Source organism: Uloborus diversus, chromosome 2, assembly GCF_026930045.1.
Source record: "Uloborus diversus isolate 005 chromosome 2, Udiv.v.3.1, whole genome shotgun sequence".
Lineage (NCBI taxonomy): Eukaryota > Metazoa > Arthropoda > Arachnida > Araneae > Uloboridae > Uloborus > Uloborus diversus.
The window spans coordinates 123906060-123924455 of NC_072732.1; the positions used below are offsets into that span (position 1 = coordinate 123906060).

The following is an 18396-nucleotide window of genomic DNA, read 5'->3' on the forward strand; positions in this document are numbered from 1 at the left end:
GAAACCTGATATATAGTTACGCCAAAGCAATAACGTGAATGATTCTAATTCAAATCATATTATTGCAAATTGAACCTTAAAGTTAGTATTGATTCTTTTTTGAGCATTTAGCAGTCATAATGTTATTTCCATCTTTAATTCCTTTGCAACATTTAATTGTGGATTTCATCGTTTGCATCCCAAAACTTTAATGAAATTAAGACCATTATTGGGTCATATGTTGGGTCAATGAATTTACAGGGCTCCCAAATGGTCTGCTTTTCCCGCCAAAGTCCGTTTTTAAGGGTAAAGTCCTCTTTTAACCACTTTTTAATATTTTGGTCCGTTTAGTTCGCTTTTATATTGTTTCTACTTAAAAATCAGATTTTTAAAGTTTTCATTGCGTTAAAAGATAGTGTGTGCTGATGTTTGTTATGGCCCAATCACGAGGCCGCAGCACCTTGTTTCTATTCAACCTGTCTTTAACGTATCATTTTCTATTTCGCTTCAGACTGACGTCATTACTCCTCCTTCAACCGCTGCAGCGTGGAAATCTAGCGAGTAGAAGGTTTGGGGGAGGAGTTATGACATCTCTGTACGCCCTTAAAAAATCTTAGAAAAGTGCTTAAAAAAATTCATTTTCAATTTTTTGAAAACCTTTAAAAAAAAGCGTGAAAGTTTTTTTCGGTTTTCGAAGTTGGTAGAAAATTATTGAATTGTGCTTAAATATTTTTCAAGAACACATTTCATCAATGGAATTTTCTTAACTTGAGTTCGATGTGCAGCAAATAGCTTCCTGTCCGAAAATAGCCTCCTGTGTTTGCAAGTTCCAATCTTTCTGCATCTTGTTAATATTTTGATATTTTTGACAATCAGAAGTTATTTCAACGTACGTTACCTTATATTAGCTTATTTTATGTTTAATTTCAATAAATAATGTCGTACTTTTTTTCGGAAGCATAGTAACATGAAACTTACTCGGACATCGCCAAAATTTGCTTGTCAAGTTTGAGATTTCAATCTCTTTGCATCTTGTAAATATTTTGCTATTTTTGGCAATCGAAAGTTATTTTGACATACGCCACCTTAGATTAGCTTATTTTAATAGATAATAAATTTTCTTATTTATGGAACCGTGGCAACATTGCACTTACTTGGATTTCGCGGAAAATTGCTTGTCGATTTGAAATTTCAATCTTTTTGCATCTTGTAAATATTTTAATGTTTTGGGCAATCGAAAGTTATTTTGACATACGCCATCACAGATTAACTCATTTTATGTTTAATTTTATTTAATAGATAATTAACTTTCTTATTTTTGGAACCGTGGCAACATTGCACTTACTCGGACTTCGCGGAAAATTGTTTGTCATGTTTGAGATTTCAATCTTTTTGCATCTTGTAAATAATTTGATATTTTCGGCAATCAAAAGCTATTTTGACATAAACCACAATAGATTAGCTTATTTTTTTTAATATTAATGGATAATAAACTTTCTTTTTTTTAAACATAGCAGCATTGCACTTACTCGAGCTTCGTGAAAAATTGCTTCTTGTGTTTGAGATTTCCATCTTTTCGCATCTTATAAATATTTTAATATTTTGGGCAATTGAATTGTTATTTTCACATCTGCTATCTTAGACTAGTATAGTTTATGTTTAATTTTAGTAGGATAATAAACAAATACATATTTGGAAAACATGCCAACAGTGATCGTACTTCGCGAAAATTTGATTTTCATGTTCGAGATTTCAATTCTTTTGTATCTTGGAATTATTTTAATATTTTTGGACACTGGAAGCTATTTTGACATGTGCTATCTCAGATTATATTCTTCAATTTTATTTTTAAAAAACTAAAAACTAAATTACTTTTGTATTTCTTTGTATCCTTATTTGTTATTGAAAATGAGTATTTTCAATTTGAAAATATTGCTCTATAAATCTGAACTTGCATATTATTCAGAAAATCAAGCTCAAATTTATGTTCAGTGTATTTATCACTTAAGCAGCATTTGCATATATTTGGATGTGGCGACTTCAATAAAATATTTTCTTTCTTAGTAATTTCTATATATACATGAAGACAGTTACAAGCTTCGTATACATGCATATGAAGAAATAATTTGGATACTCATCATACCAATAAATGATATGCAAACCTCTAGTAATTTTTACCTCCTGGGTTTGGTGTTTGGTCATAAACTCTCATATGTATAAAAACTATCATATAAGGTTGGAAATATGTGTTAAGAACAAGGGCTCCGAGGGGCGGGGTACTTCCTCATGGCCTCTAAACTATATCTTCTTGCCTTGCAGTACCTTATATCAAAATGAATTCTGTTTAAACTGGTTGCATGAAAATTTTTGTAAATGACTATGTGCTAAGACGTTTATTTTTAAAACTATCTAAAAGGTGTTAACTAGGTATACACTGATTCATCGGTCACTTAGCTGGTTATTTATAATCTGCCAGTTTTCAGTTGTTAATTAGTAGAAAATTTACTTTTCAGTTAAAATTACTCTGTAAGATCGTTAGTTACATCCTTGCTTGTCACTCCCTCCCATCCAGATGTTTGTAAATAATATAATTCAATGGATAAAAAGTTCAGTTGTATAGAAGGTTATTTTTTCATTAAAATTCTCATTATTATGATTAATTAACGAATTATCTTCATGGATTTAGTAGCAGGCAGCTACTTTGCCTTTCGGTGCTTCCCTGGGTGTAACTATGAATGGTCCTCCCAAGGTCCTCTTTAGCCCCCTTTTTGATTGAAAGTGGTCCTCTTTTACCCCTTTCTATGGGTAAAATGTGTTGGGAGCCCTGAATTTAAAATATTTGATTGTTCAAGAAAAGTTTTACTGTCAAGAAATCTACAAAACTAAATCAATTTTAGATGCAAATTTTCCTAATTGATAAGGCTTCTAAATTTCGAATCATTTTGAAAAGTCAATTGTAGTAATTGTTGACCAAAAAAATGTTACTATTGTTTTTCGTCTTACCAACTGTTACTAATTGGCTTTTACTATGTTAAAAAATATACAGTCGAGTCTCCGATTATAGCGAACACTATTTAGAGAAGTTTTCTATATAACGAAGTATGTTCAGTGACACAGAAAGTTTCAATAAAAAAGCATGCAAATCTGTGTCTCTCTTTAACGAATATCAAACAGCCAAATTTCTCTGTTGCAAAAGTTTTTATGAGGGAGAAAGTGTCGATGATTTGCAAAATAGAAGTTTTCCTTCTGGTGCTTTTGTCGAGGCTTACTCATTCCACAACTTTCTTATCTTGTCTTTCAACATTCCTTTCTTTTCGTCACTTGGGATGGAAGGGGAGGAATTTGAAAGGAGAAGAGTAGAATTCTTTGAGGGGTGAGGTTTCCTGGAAATGTGTTGACGCTGAGCTCGAGTCTCTTGAACTGACTATGGGCACATTTGGCTCATTTTCACCTTGCAACGTCGTGCGTTGTTCTCAAAATGTCGAAGAGAAAGGGTTTGAGTGTTTCAAAGGTACAGCAAAAGATCTCGGACTATTTCCAATGTAAAACTAGTGTCATTGACTAAATTTAGGTTTGATTCTTGTAATCTATATGTAAAAATTTGCTAAAATTCACAAATAGTACAACATATGCAAGTAGCATTCCTGATTAAATTTAATTACTCAATAAACTACTTTAATAAGTTTGTTTCCTAATTCATTACTTATGTTAAATTAATAACTTCAAAATATACCATATTTTTCATGATAATATATATTTAACCTAGAAATTATTAAGTGTTTTAACTTAATGTATATAGCATTAGTTGAAAAATTAACCATAGAAATTTACCATTTTCTATAGAGTGAAGTTTCTATATAACGAACCTTTTCAAAGGTCCCTAGCGACTTTTTTATATGGACACTTGACTGTATATAAAACTTCTACCTAGTCCTAAAGTCAAAGTTAAAAACACTCTAGTATTTTAAAATCCAGATTATAATTTCAATTTGTCTCTCTTCCACTCTCTTTATTAATGCATATTTCTTTCTTCTTTTTTTTTCTTTTTTGTTTGTCTGCATTGTTTTTCACAAGTTTATTTTTATATATTGTGCATTAACTGTATTCAAAATTTCTATGTTTGTGACCAAAGCTAGATAATGTAAATGCATGTGTGCCCGCCTTTTGCGGATACATTCACTGATGTGCGGATACATTCGCTACGGAGTTGCATATCGTCCAATAATCGTAAAATCTCTTAAATAAAAGATAAAGATTAGATCAATTAAGGATCAATTTGAAATGAATAAGTAATAAAAGTAACGATAATATCTTTACTTCTAATTCCTTTTGTATTGATATTGATATTATTTATTTAGATTGTAAAAATTACTACAAGATAGTATATAAATATACACCCATGCGTTCGGTGGATGTTTTCGCTTCGAGCACGCACATCTTGCGATAATTGTTCAAATTCTTACTGCGTACTTCTAATTTGTTTTCAACTGATATTATTTAATTAATTTGTAAAAGTTATGAATAGATAGTATATATGCAGGTGCGTAAGGTGGGTACATTCGTTGCTGTGCGGATACATTCGTTGCGAGCACGCGCATCTCGCGACAACCATTCAGGTTCTCCTTCTTTACTTCTAATTTGTTAAAAATTTATATTGCTAATGTAAAACGTAGTAATCATAGATAGATAATATAGTCAGACGCAGATACATTCGCTACTGTAAGAAAATATTTGCTGCTTTGAGTATACATTCATTGCGGACGTGCGCATCTTGCCATAATTGCAAGTAATATGTTCTAAGTTTTCACCTGTCCTTTGTTTCCTTCTGTTAAAAAATTACTAAAATGTTAATCCTGCCTTTTCTCCTATGCACCAAGTGGTGACAACTGAGCAATTCTTTTCATGTTGCTTTGTATTTCCTTTTTTCCTCTTTTTTTTTGTGCTCATATCAAGTCACAAAAGCATCTCTGTGGCTTTAAAGCTTATCATATGGGGCCAGCAAGTCCGCACTTGCTGCATTTTTAGAAGTTTGCACCACACCCGGCGTAAGCACCGCACTTTCAGTTTAACAAACAATGTGGAAGAAAACTGGTTTCTGTTTTTTTTTTTTTTTTTTGAAGATATCTGGAATGCAGATTAAACAAATTAAATATAAATAAAAAATTCTTAACTACTTACTAATAGTTAATTACCCTAAATCAGACAACCCCGGACTTTGCCAAATTTCGAATCGCTGCTGGAAATTTTTGCATTGTGCATGAAAAAACTTTAAACAATTGCCTTTATGGATATTTGAAAATGTTATGAACTTACTTTGAAATAATTACAGGAAAAACTCTCTTAAATTTAGCACCTTAGTCCCGAAAATGATGCTTCATGCAGGAGATTTGGGCTTCACCACAAAGTAAGAATTCCGCAAATATTCCCAATCTTTACTCGAAAATTTGGACATTTTTCTGATTTTAGCTCAATTCTTTTAACTAAAAACTAAAGACATAAAACCTTCTGGCATAATTTTATATTATCTTCCCATTAATTAAAAAAACTTAAATTACAGTAGAAGCTTAACTGTGTGGAAAAGACGTGCTAATTATGAATTCATCAATTTTTTGCATAGTTGATGGCTTAGGGGGGAAAAAAAGCATGTTTAATAATGCTACCAGAAATTCAGAAAAAAAATTTGTTATTTTTTTCCAAAACATATTTTGAGCACATTTCCGATCATTTCGAAGAAAGTTCCAAACATTTCATATTCCTTCTTTCCAAAATAGTTTATTTTCTGTAAAATGTTGCAAACTATAAAAAAAAAAAAAAAAAAAAAAACACCATATGCACCTGCTGTATCCGCTGAATTGGCAATTTATAAACTTGTTTTCTCGAAAGTGCTGGGGTTCTTACGCTCGAAAATTCGGTATTGTTTTTGGCTATTAAGGGACCAAAGGCAGATGGAGGACTTGCTCCTAGTGGTATCTCTCATCTTCATAAATAACACTTTTGCAACTAGATTTATTGCACTTGTTTTTGTCCCCTCCCTCAACAGAGCATTTCCAAGAAGCAGCAAATTGCTACTTTTTCCTTCATTCTCAAAAATTTGGATATCCTATTAATTTCTTGACTTGACAGCTTAAGAAAAGAAAGGTCTCACCAACGTATGATCTGCAGTGGGGTATAATTCCCAAAAATATGTTAGCTTACAAATGCAAAGATATCTGCTAAAAAAAAGAAGCTTAATTTTAAAATTTTATAATTTAGCTTAGACCTCTGCATCCATAGGCTCGCATAATTGGCATGAAAATTAGTTCCTTGTAACCTCAAAGCATGTACCTGCAAGTATTTATTTCTTATGATTAAAAATGTTTTTGAATCCGGACAATCCCCCCCCTCCCCCCCCCCCCCACTTTTTTTTTAACGCCATAGATAATGATTTGCTTGCAGATATTTTTGAGTTGCGTGCGCAGATACTTTATATTTTTATCTGACTCTGTTTGTGACATAGATTTTTGTTAATGCTTTTTCTTCTTTCCTTTTCTGTGGTCCATTTTAGAACATGAAGATACTCTTGAGGAACCAGAAGTAAATATTCATGGCAGTGCCCTTTCCACTCACAGGTAACTGTAAAATGCATTTTACTTTATTCATTTTCAAAGAAAAAAAAAAGTTTCTAATTATTTTATTCCAGAAAATTTATTGTGTTACACAAATGATATACTTTTGCTAAGTTCTGCCAGCAATTAACAGTATTTGTTTATGCAGTTTATCTTTTAGAGCAGGAGCTAATTTACATGCTTTTGGAGATGAACAGAACTACATAAAATATTTTTCACGTTCAGCGAAACTTCAATAAGTCAAAGTAGCAGGGAATGCGAAAAAATTCGAGTTATCGAAAATTCAGCTTATTGAATATGAAAACAGAACTATGGTATAAAATATAATACCAACTCCACTGAAACTCATTAAATTTATGTTATAAGCAAAAAAGTGATAGAATAATGTATGAAAGATTAGGTTGTCGCCTGAAAACAACAATAGGATATCATGCTGTCATTCCTGGGATCAGATGTTTTACTGTTGCTCTGATGCACTCGACATAATAAATGTATAATATAATTCCAAAAGATAGCAGTTATATAGTAGTACATATTATCAGAATATATATGATGCAGTGAGAAGCAAAGAGATGTAAGTGAACATTTTCAAGTTTTAAGTAAAACGGATATAAAGATTACATTCTAGGCAGGCTTTCATTGAATTTTTTTTCTAAATCATGCTATACAGCAGCACCTACCAGTTTTTCTAGAACTATCTTGGGCCCCAAGACAGAGGAGGGGTTCACCTACCATTTGTACTGGTTATCTTCAAATTTTTAATTTTTCCACTTGCATCCCTTTGCTTTTTACTACCTCATATATGGTTTGTGGATGATGGAAAACAAATTTATAATTTTATGTAGATAGCATATAATAATTTTTACTTGCCAAAAAATAATATCAAAAAGAAATCTGTTATCAATAATTGCTTTGAGCAGAAACTTCTTCTTTCATTAAAAAGTCCTTGGATGCTTTTAAATCATTGAAAAGGGTGTCGGGAGCATTCGGACGGGTTCTATAAAAATGCCCAACACATCTGGTTTTCTTGCAGTTTTTTTTTCTTGTACCTCCAAACGAAAGGTTTTTTCGATTTTTTGAAATTGTCGAAAACTTGGAGGCACATCAAACTTTAATGCAATTTCCTTCTTTGCCACACCACAATTGAATTAACTCAACTTTTTCTTGGTAGCTTAATATTTTAAATTTTCTCCTAGCCTATTTTAAAATTCTATCCCAAACATTCTGGAATCAGTCAAATGGCACCACAGACATTAGCTTTCTATAACAGTGAAAGAAAAAAAAGTTAGCCTTGGAAAGACCAGTAACTTTGTAGAATGCCTTAAAAAATCCTAAAAAAAAAGCTCTTCCGTACAGTAAACCCCCTTTTCGCCAAAAGTGGAATCCTTCCCTAATTCTGATTATACGCTGTATTTTTTCTAGCCCATTTTCAGGCTGCACTAAATTATTGCGTTGGTTTTCTCTATGTGCAGGTTTCTCTTCTCTATGGGAAGAAATGAAGTAAACAATAATTTGAATAAGAGGAACATTTTTTAAAAACCTTGCCAAATTATGTGCAAATAATCGGTTTCAGTGATCTATTAAATAAATTTTGTCTCGGCACCTTTTGATGCGATGCAAATGTGCCAATTACTTTTTTTTTTTTTTGAGAGCAAAGAAGAAAAAAAAACAATTTTGATTTAGAGAGTTATGTTTGCAAGGAAACTGATGGCAGTCATGAAATAAATCGAATATTTTGATTCACCGAAATTCAGCTTATCAAAAATAAATAACATTAATTCTCCATTCAGTTAGACAGGAACAAATATTCACTTCAGCTTATTAAAGTTTTCGGCTCATCAAAGTTCAACTTACCGAAGTTTCACTGTACTTTTTGGATCCCCTTTAGGGCTCTAATGTTATGGGGGTTCCTCACAATAGTTAATTGATTTACAATTAATCGGCAGCGCCAGCATGCGACTTCATAACAATATTTACATTGTTGGAGCTGCCCTGACAGTCGAGTGCTAAGAGTTAAACTTTAAAAAATTTCTTTTGAAATATTTTAGTAGAAGTGATGCCTAAAAAAGTCATTGTATTAAATGTTTTGTATCTAAAATGAAATTTTTAATTTTTAACGTAGATATACTTCTGATGAAGAAAATTCCAGTAATACATCAGAATCCGGCCGAAATGCTGCCGAAGCTCATGCACATGCACCAACTGCCAGTCCACATCATCATCCAGCACTGCATAGTCTGCCTTCTGGAACAGAATCAGTTGTAGTTCACACTTTAAACCCTGCATCTCTTGACCTGGAACCCATTCTACATGAATTGAGATCCCAAAGAGATGAATATCAGCATTTGGTAGAAGAAATAGAATCTGTCAAAGTTAGTTTGCAATGTTCCTTGCTGGTTCCTTGTAACTTTAAACTTTGTTTGTTTTTTTAAACTTCTTATGTTGTAACTTAATTGTATATTATTTCTTAGTTTGGAAAGATTTTGAAACTCAAATAAATGTACCAAGTGGGTATAATTTGATGTTTTTATCATGCATGACTAATGAAATAAATAATTACCATGGGTTACTAAATATGTGCTCTTCTTTAATTGAATCTGCTATTGTAATCTGGAACATTTATTTTCAAGAAAAAAGTTATATTTGTGAAGCCTTACGTGTTATTTATTGAGTGTAAAAATTGTGTAAGACCTCCTGTATTTTAACCAAAAGTTGTAGCGCATATGCAAGTAAAGGACTAGCAACAAATCGATAGAAACTAGCAATTGGGTTCACCCTTGCAAAAAGTAATATTTGAAATGCATTCAAATTGAAGTATTAGGTTATGGTGCGTCTTTCAATTATATTTGTTTATTTTCATGAGATTAGTGCATTATTTTGTGAAAGTAAAAAAATTATTTTTAAAAAAATTAAAAAATAAATAAAAATATTTTATATTTTTGTTTTTACCTCACATGATTTTCACCTCACTACAATGCTATTTTTAAGAAATGTGACTTAATTACAATCGAAGTAATATCTGCAGATTATAAAAATATATAAAGCATTAGATGAAAATTGAGGAGATTACTGAAATTTGTAATCTGTGACTTTACATCTCACTTGCATGAACAACTTTAGCTTGCATTCATTTTACCATCTTTAGAATAGAAAGTTCTGAATTGAAACAAGTACACATGAATTGAATTATTACTTTTGCAGCGACTACATACTTTGAAAAATAGAACTTTGCTTGAGGCAATTTGCAATGAATATTGCACTCAAATGTTTAGGAGCTACAAGATGCCCCCCGCTCCTTTTTTGGTGCGAGTAAGTAGGTCTAATACCTATGCACAAGTTAAAAGAAAAAAAAATCTCATGCACCTTCTTCGCAATTTTGAAACTGTATGTCGTTTTTACTGCAAATTTATGCCAAAACAACTATTTTGGCTTTATTTCTTTATTTATGTGCTAATTATAGCTGCTTTGTCTTCTCTTATATGAATTTATTTTTCTTGTTGGGACATATGGTGTAGTTTTTAAGAATTTCTTATAAACAGTACAAACCGATTTTTCTCTCCTCTCTTTTGCTGAAAAAAAGAATTAATCAAATGGCTGTATACTTCATAGAACATAATTAGCATTTTGCAGCAAGCCAAAGAAAAGAAAAATGGTTTAATCTCCTATTGAAATTTCCCGAAAAATTGAAATTGACAAAATAATATAATTGATGATTCAAATTATTTCAAATATTAGTTCTAAATCACAGAAGACAGAAAGAATTTAAAAAAATCAAATGAAAAGATATGGTAACTGGTTTTGCTATTTTTAATATTTGTTTTTAAGAATCAGTGTGTATGTATCAGGGCTGTGGAGTCAAAGTCAAAAAGTCGAAGTAGAACTGACTTTAGAGTAAAAGAGTCGGAAGTCTTAGATTTATAGTTCCAAGAGTCAGTTGGAGTGGATCATTTTCCCTCAAAGTCCGCAACTGTGCCAGTGCTTGCGGAGTCACTGATTTTGGGGTTTCAGAGTTTGAGTCGGAGTTGAAGGTTTTAAAGTTCCAGGGTCAGAGTCGGTCATTTTCCTTCAAAGTCCGCAGCCCTGGTATGTATATTAGATAATTTTCCACAAAATATTAAAAAATAAAGTAATTAAAAGTTACTAGAGGAAATATTGGGGGTTAGCAGAGTCTTTCTTAATATTTCCTACCTGAAAAAAAAAAAAAAAAGTATGATTATTGTTTTATGTAAAAGAAATTATGGGCAACAGGGTATACTCTTAATAACAATGACCTATAAGCTTCTACCCTTTTGACTACTTGTCCTTTTTTGGCTTCATAAAAATTTATGTAACAAGTCTTTCAATGATAAATGAATAAAATGTCGTGAACATTTTCAGAGTCAAATTCAGCAGGAATCAACATATTTTAGTCAAGCTTTACAAGAAGAAAGGTACAGGTATGAGGTATGTAACTGTTTTTTTTCCTCCAATATTTTGTGATGATTTCACAGTACTTTTCACAAGTTACTGTTCATAATCATGCACAAATACAACAAAAATTCTTACCATCCTAGAGGCTGGAGGAACAAATGAATGATTTAATAGAACTACATCAAAATGAAATAGAAAATCTTAAACAAGGAATAGCAGATATGGAAGAAAAAGTTCAGTATCAAAGTGAAGAAAGACTAAGAGATGTTCATGATGTCCTAGATAGTTGCCAAACTCGTGTAAGTATATTTTGTTCTTTTTTCTCCACATTACAATATGTTTAATCATTAGTATTGTACATATACAAGATGATTTTTAATTAATGCGCTGATGTTAAAAAATAATTTCTTGAAAACTACTGATTAAAAAAATTGTATTTAAATTCTAAAACTTAGTACAAGACATGGGAAATCATTTCATTCATGTTCAATGTTTCTTCCATGTCTAGCTATAATATGGTACAAATAGCAAAATTATGCATCACTCGCTGAAGGGTCGAAGTTTGAATGCCCTCAATAACTGCCTGAATCGCAGTTTTCAGGTCTTCGATGCTCTTGGTGGTTCCAGGGTAAACTAATATAGCCCCAGAAAAATGAATCACAGGGGTTCAGGTCAGGAGAATAGGTTGCCTAATCGATCCCCATATTTTTCGATCTTGAGTACTCTCAAACCAAAATCTACTCATTAAAGTGTTTTTCAAGCAGATCAAACACTTCATTGGTACAGTGGGGTGGTGTGCCGTCTTGCATGGACTACGTGCTTTCGAAATCCGGCTGATTATGAATTGCTGGAATGAACTGATTTCTCAACAACTCTATGTTTCAGAAGTGATTATCTGTTCATTGTCTTAAGCTTAAACTCTGTCGAAAACTTTCTTTGAGTCAAACTTGGGCTGTTGTTCGAATAATACATTCGAACCATGAAAATGCTCTCATAAACGCTGTATCCCGAAATTTTCACTGAAAAATAAGTAACAAAAGCCATCTCAATGAAATTGCGCAAAAAAATCCTCCAATGCTCTGAATCTAACCACTAAGTTTGGACTTGATTTGCCTAACAGTTTTTGAGAAATGGACATTTATTTTCAACTCTTTAATTACTGGTCGCCCTGTATATCACAATACCTATTTTCAATAAAACTTCATATGATCTTTTTGAAACTCCAAGTAGTCTTGTTTGCATCCATAGACATTGCATAGCCTGTGGTTTTGTTTTTGCAAATAAAAATCAGTTTGAAGTGTTTAAATTTTTTTTAATTTTTACTTTCACATTAATAACTGTTAGTCAGTTTTAAGTTGACTCATTACAGAACATACCGCGAGAAAGAAGATTGCACATGATCTTTGATAGATGAATGTTCAGTGGGGACCCCTGTCATTAGAGTGTATAGTAGTTAATTGAATTTAATAAAGTTAACCATTACTAATTAGAAGGAAACTTAATACTTAAGGTGATCGATACTTAAAGTGATGGGAGGTAGATTGCAGTGCTTACTTTTATTTATAAATTCTAGAGTACAAAAATCAAATTGAGCAGGCAATAATCAATGGAATGGGGTTCAATTACAGAATTTAAGCATTAATATAATGTTGAGTGCAGTCGTTTTAACTGGCACAATTTTAATACATTTTGTTCAATTTTTAATTGCTAGAGTCAAATATCGGATAAGCATCCAGACAGCTTTGGTACTTAGTTTTGATAACTACATAGATAGAAAATCTGGATTCGCGTTGGTAAGGTGTAACAAATGGCTTTTGATGGCAAATGACGAATGCACTTTGCTTTTTTAATGAGCTATTAGTATTTTTTTCCAGGGGAGGCCAAAAGTGGGGGTAAACTGAAACCGACAAAAGTTGTAAAATTTTGCGCCAGGTAAATATTTTAGATGCCAAACAAACCATGTCTCAGAGGTTGTGGGAAAATTTGATGAAACATGATTTCTGAAATAATATTGTTCTAAAAGAACTAGTTGACAAGGTATTTGTTTATTCGCCTGGGATTCGCCGGACTCTGGAGGTAAGTATCCTGGAAGGAGGAAAAGGTAGACTTCAAGGTGAAGTCTGAAGTTACGTCTATCAATCATTGACAACAAATTAATTCACTTTACAGCAGACTGCATGGTTTTTTCTAAGCAGAAAACGGTTCAACCACCTATGCAAATGCATGTTCTTGTGTCTCAACATGTCAGGGTATAATGCTCTATGTACCACTCTACACTGAAAAAATTGTGAAAAGTCATCACCATGAATGGGTGTAACGTTTAACAACTTCTGGAGTAAGTGGTACTGATTCTAAGAAAACCCTATTTGTTGTAGGAAACGGTCACAACAGCTTGCTAAAAGTTCCAACTAGCGTCACAATTACTTTAAATCTGAGGTAGAATTCAAGAAGAATGTAAAGATCGGCATCAAATCGTAAAGGTCGGCATCGACGACTGAACTTGTATGCTCTTATTAAAGAAACGAACATGGGTCTCCCCTAAAAAACTCTTTCCTTGCGAGCTGTTTGGAAACTGACATTGTGGGTTCAATTCCATTCAGGTGCCCTGGGTGTTATTTTCTCCCTTAGTGCTATAAAACTGTCTTCTCTAAAATTAAAATAAATTTCAAATTGGTGTAAAGTTCTTTGTGTATATTGGGTGTGAAAACATGAATGTGATAAATATTGAGTAACAGAATGATTGAAAGCAACTTGGAAAGCAAAAGCTGTAAAGAAAACAAAAAACAAAATAGGTTTCTAGCATGAAATTGCTATTTTTAGCCTATGTTCCCAGTAAAAGTCAGAGAAAGAAGAAAAAAAGCATTAACTTGGAATATTTTAACAATTATAATATTTAAATGTTCATATGCAATTCAAGTTTGTTTAAAAATGAATTTTTTAGATTTCACGCATGGAACACCAGCAACATCAACACCTGCAGCAATTGGTATCTTTAGATGCAGTAGAAAATTCTCAAGCTCGTGCACTTCTATTGAAGCTAATAAATGTTGCACTTACTGTTCTGCAAGTCGTTTTGCTTTTAGTAGCAACTTTATCAAACATAATAATGCCTTTTCTGCGAACACGGTATGTATTTCAACTTAAACTTTGATTCTGTGTTCTTGTTTTGTAGTTTTGTACACTCATCGTGACTTAAAAGGCACACTTGCAAGGTTTTTTTTTTTTTTCATTTATTTATTTATTTATTTATTATTATTATTATTATTATTTTTTTTTGAACTATCAAGAATTCTGTTTATTGATCTCCCTTCATCCTCAAATGGCATAAGGGGTCAACTATTGTCTTTGTGATTGGTCCTACCAATCACATTATTAAGAATCTTTTACAGTCACGTGACTGACTCTTTTCAATTCAGTTGATTGTCCAAAGAACAAATAATCTCACCAATCTTGGCTTTTGTATTTAAATTCATTGTAAATTTAGTCCCATTTTTGCAAAAAAGGAAATTCTGTGAAAAGCAGTTTTTTCATGCCATTATGGCAAAAGTAAAACTTTCATCTATAATATCTTTTCATCATAAAACCATCCAAAAATACTTGATAACTCAAAAAAATTACAAAATACCCATCTATTGAGGCATTCAAGTTTTAAAAATATATATTTCAATTTGTTCTGTAGTTACTTTTAAATGAAATCTCACATTTATAACAAAAGTACCATTTTATTAAAAAATCATTTATATATCGTGTCTTCCTTTTTCCAAACATATGACTCGCACAACAGAAAGAATTGCAATTTATTCAAATAAAACTTACGTATCAGATCAAGATTTAATGTTAAATTAGTCAGCCTAAAAGGGTTTATTTATAAGCTGGTGGTACAAAGATAGAAGATTGTTTTTTAATTAAATTTTTCATAATAATTTTTTAAATCCTACTTTTTCTTTTTCAGGGTTCGAACTCTTACCACACTCCTACTTATACTTGTAATTGTTACTGTTTGTCATCAATGGCCTGAACTTCTTGAACTCTGCCATTCAAAGGCTGTCAAGTTTTTACCTCCTATCACAAAATAGTTACTGATAAATCATTTATCAAAAATTTCAAAATTTTACTCAGAGTAATAAAATTATGTGAAAGAGATTTAAAAGTGGTATTTTAGTGAGAATGTACATATATGTGTTAACTGTATTTAGAAGTAAATGTCAAAAAATGTACAAACATGTTTTTACATGACTGACTGGGATCATTGCTATTGATGAAGAATTTATTGTGTGAAATTCTAAATTATCAGTATTACAATCTTTTATTAAGCAGTATTCATTCTATTTTATTAATTCATGCATTTGTTATTCTGGAACAAGAATCTTTTTGATATCAGTGTTTTACCAAAGCAATAAACATGCTTTTAAAAACAGATTTAAATATTGGTATGTTTAAGAATGCTTGATTATTATAACCAATTTTATTTTGGCAGATTTTCTGACATATTTTCTTTTTAACTTTTAAGCTGATGATTAATTTTGTTTTTGGCTGAATAATGATTAATTGCTTGTACACGTAAAATCCTGATCAACTTTCTTTAACTTCTAGAAAGGGAAGCTACACCACTGTAAGAATTTCCTGCAAAAAATTTATTCTTTGCCATATAGTGAACTGAAACGTTTTTGTATGGTTTTTCATGTCTTATTTGAGTAGGTGATCTTGGTTATATAAGTCTTTTTTTTATTTACAGGCCAATTTCTGCACCCTACGTTTTTTCCTTATTATTTTTAAGCCAATTTTTAATTCCTTGTAAAAACTCACCATTCCATAGCTATTGTATTTTTGAAACTTATCACCTATTATTCCAAAACCAAAGTATCAATACTTTAACAATTTTATTTCTACTGAAACAAACTGTGCACTAAACCAATTATTAATTTAACACCAAACTTTAAGTACCATGAATATTAACCAATGTTAATATGCATGGCTGCGCAATGTGCATGCAGAAATACTAATGATAATAATTAAACCGCATATGCGATACAATCTCACTAATGCTCCAAAATATTAATAAATAGATTGCATGAAACATGGCTAAAAAGTTTTTTTTAAACTCGTTTCAAAATACTTTTCAATGGTGACATAATATAAATAATAATCAATTGTATAATTTTATAAATTATTCTCTGGTGATAAAAATAAAATCTATAAAAATAAATATAAAAAGAACTCAAAACAATAGTATAATATATGTAACGTGTATCACTAGCACAGCCAGAATCTTTCTTTTCTTTGTTTTTATAACAGGCCAAAATTTTCTTCTGTTGAGGGGTTTTTTTTTTTGGTTATACAATCTCCCACTGAAATATGCTAGGATTGACAGTATGACTTAAAACTAAGCTATATAGAGGATAACCTCCATGCTTCCCCTTTGGAATAGTGTCAATTATTAAAATTTCAAATTAATTATTTTTAATTAACAATCTACATTGATTATTGCTTTTGTAAAACACCTGCAAGTCTGATGACAATTGGGGTTATCAGTGATTTGAAAATAATATCTAAAAAGGTAGTGTAACACATTCAAAATAGTTTTAGAAAATTTGGAAATCACAAAACAAAGAAAGAACAAAAAGTGATTAAAAATTTTGACATTTTGCGAGAAATCTGTAAAAACGCTGCAGTAATACATAAAACATTTAAGTTAAAGTTATTATAATGGTGAAACTGAAATATAATAGAATTTTTTTTTATTATTTTTAGCATTTTTTTTTTCACTAACTTACATGTATTTAACTTTATTTAATCATACAAGGCATATATTTTATTTTGTTATGATTTTATCTTACAGTAACCTTTCAGTTGAACAGGCCTCCTCCAACCCCTTCCATTGTGTATGAGCTTTTTTGAGCTTAGTACTGTTTGTCAAGTATGTTTTTAAAAAATTTCGGTTAATTTTGAGAATTAGAGTATTGTATGAAATTACAATTTTCACAAACTATATTTCATTGAAGAGTATCTCATGTAAATGTTTTTGTATCTAGCCTTAATACATGTGCCTTCGAAAGATATTAAGGCTAGAATTAATTTTATATATCATTTTAGTGTAGAATACTTTTACATGAAATTTAAATTATTTTATTTAGGAAAAGCAAGTTTTAGCAAATGCATGACTTCGTGATTAAATCATGAGCATTGTATATTTTAAAGTATATACTAAAAATAATTGTAATAGTATACTGAAGTGAATTAAATGAATTGAGTAAAATGAAAATGAGACTTTGGAGCAAGGTAATTTTTTCAAACATAAATTTGTGTTTATTAAATGTACAATTTTTTGTTCTATGAATTTGATCTGTTTATGATGGTAGTTAATTGCTTTGCTTAAAATTTTCCAATTTTCAAATTTTACTTAAGTTTTATTTGTAGTATCTTTTCATATCACAATGAAAAATCACATCAATTGTTTGTGCACGTGTGCTTTAAATCTGTATGCTTGGTCTTTCCATTAAAGCCATACTGCACATTTTCAATGCCACATTTGTACATTTGATTGTGTAAATCTATATTTGGATAGTATAGATGCTTCTCTCTCTCTCTCTCTCTCTCTTTTTTTTTTTTTCCAAATTGGTTAGTATAGTATTTTTCTTAATATAATCACTCACTTCCCCACTCACAAAAGTTCTTCATTTTAGTATACTTTTTGCATAGATTATAGAAGATTAGCAACAGGAAAGAAGCCAAATCAAACTGGCAATGCCCTGTGGTGAAAAAATGTGATAAAACAAAACATGCGCCAAGTGGTATGGCTCTAATAGAAATTTATTTTGTTTTCATAATGATGTTTTATGTTATTATAAGTTTTATTTCATGTTAAACTATTTGTATAGTAAAACATGATTGTTAATTTCCTCTTAGTTTATTTATTTTTGTTGTGCAATAAATACTGTTGGACAGTTTATGTATTGTTTAAATTATTATTATTTGAAAGTATCTTTCTGTATATGAATCATTTTAAACTTCAGTATTATACCATATGCAGTTGTGATGATTTACTGTTTTTCTGCTTTTCCTTGCATTCCAGTTTATGTGGATAAACAGTGACTTGTATGAAAGTGCTTCAAAAATTGCATGAATAAAAATTTCTTGCTATAATTTTGCAATTTTAATTCTTTGTGCAAATGTATTGTTCAGTCATAAAATAAATAATGTATAAGAAAAGCTTTTAAAAAGTCTTAAATTGATAACTAGAATTGAAGAAAATTTGAATTATTTCTCAAGTTTCAAAGCCCAAAATCCACAATTGATTCCATGCTTGCTTGGATTCTGCCTTGAAATTCATTTGTTAACTTTACTAAGAATTATCTTTATAATTTCTAATATTCATTTTTGTTTTGGTAATGATTAAAGGGCT

General features: G+C 30.9%; 1 protein-coding gene across 2 annotated transcripts in view; it reads left to right on the top strand.

Annotated features, from left to right (window-relative positions):
* Positions 1–18126, top strand: part of LOC129217302 (transmembrane and coiled-coil domains protein 2-like) — a 34352-nt gene extending 16226 nt beyond the window's left edge. The window contains exons 6-11 of one of the 2 annotated variants that reach the window (XM_054851578.1): positions 6524–6587; positions 8707–8956; positions 10962–11027; positions 11138–11293; positions 13936–14120; positions 14947–18126. In XM_054851578.1, coding sequence (XP_054707553.1) covers positions 6524–6587; positions 8707–8956; positions 10962–11027; positions 11138–11293; positions 13936–14120; positions 14947–15070 — 845 coding nt within the window. In that variant the 3' untranslated portion in view covers positions 15071–18126. The remainder of the gene's footprint in view (positions 1–6523; positions 6588–8706; positions 8957–10961; positions 11028–11137; positions 11294–13935; positions 14121–14946) is intronic. The other variant, XM_054851579.1, reaches the window with a different exon arrangement.
* The last annotated feature ends 270 nt before the right edge of the window (positions 18127–18396 follow it).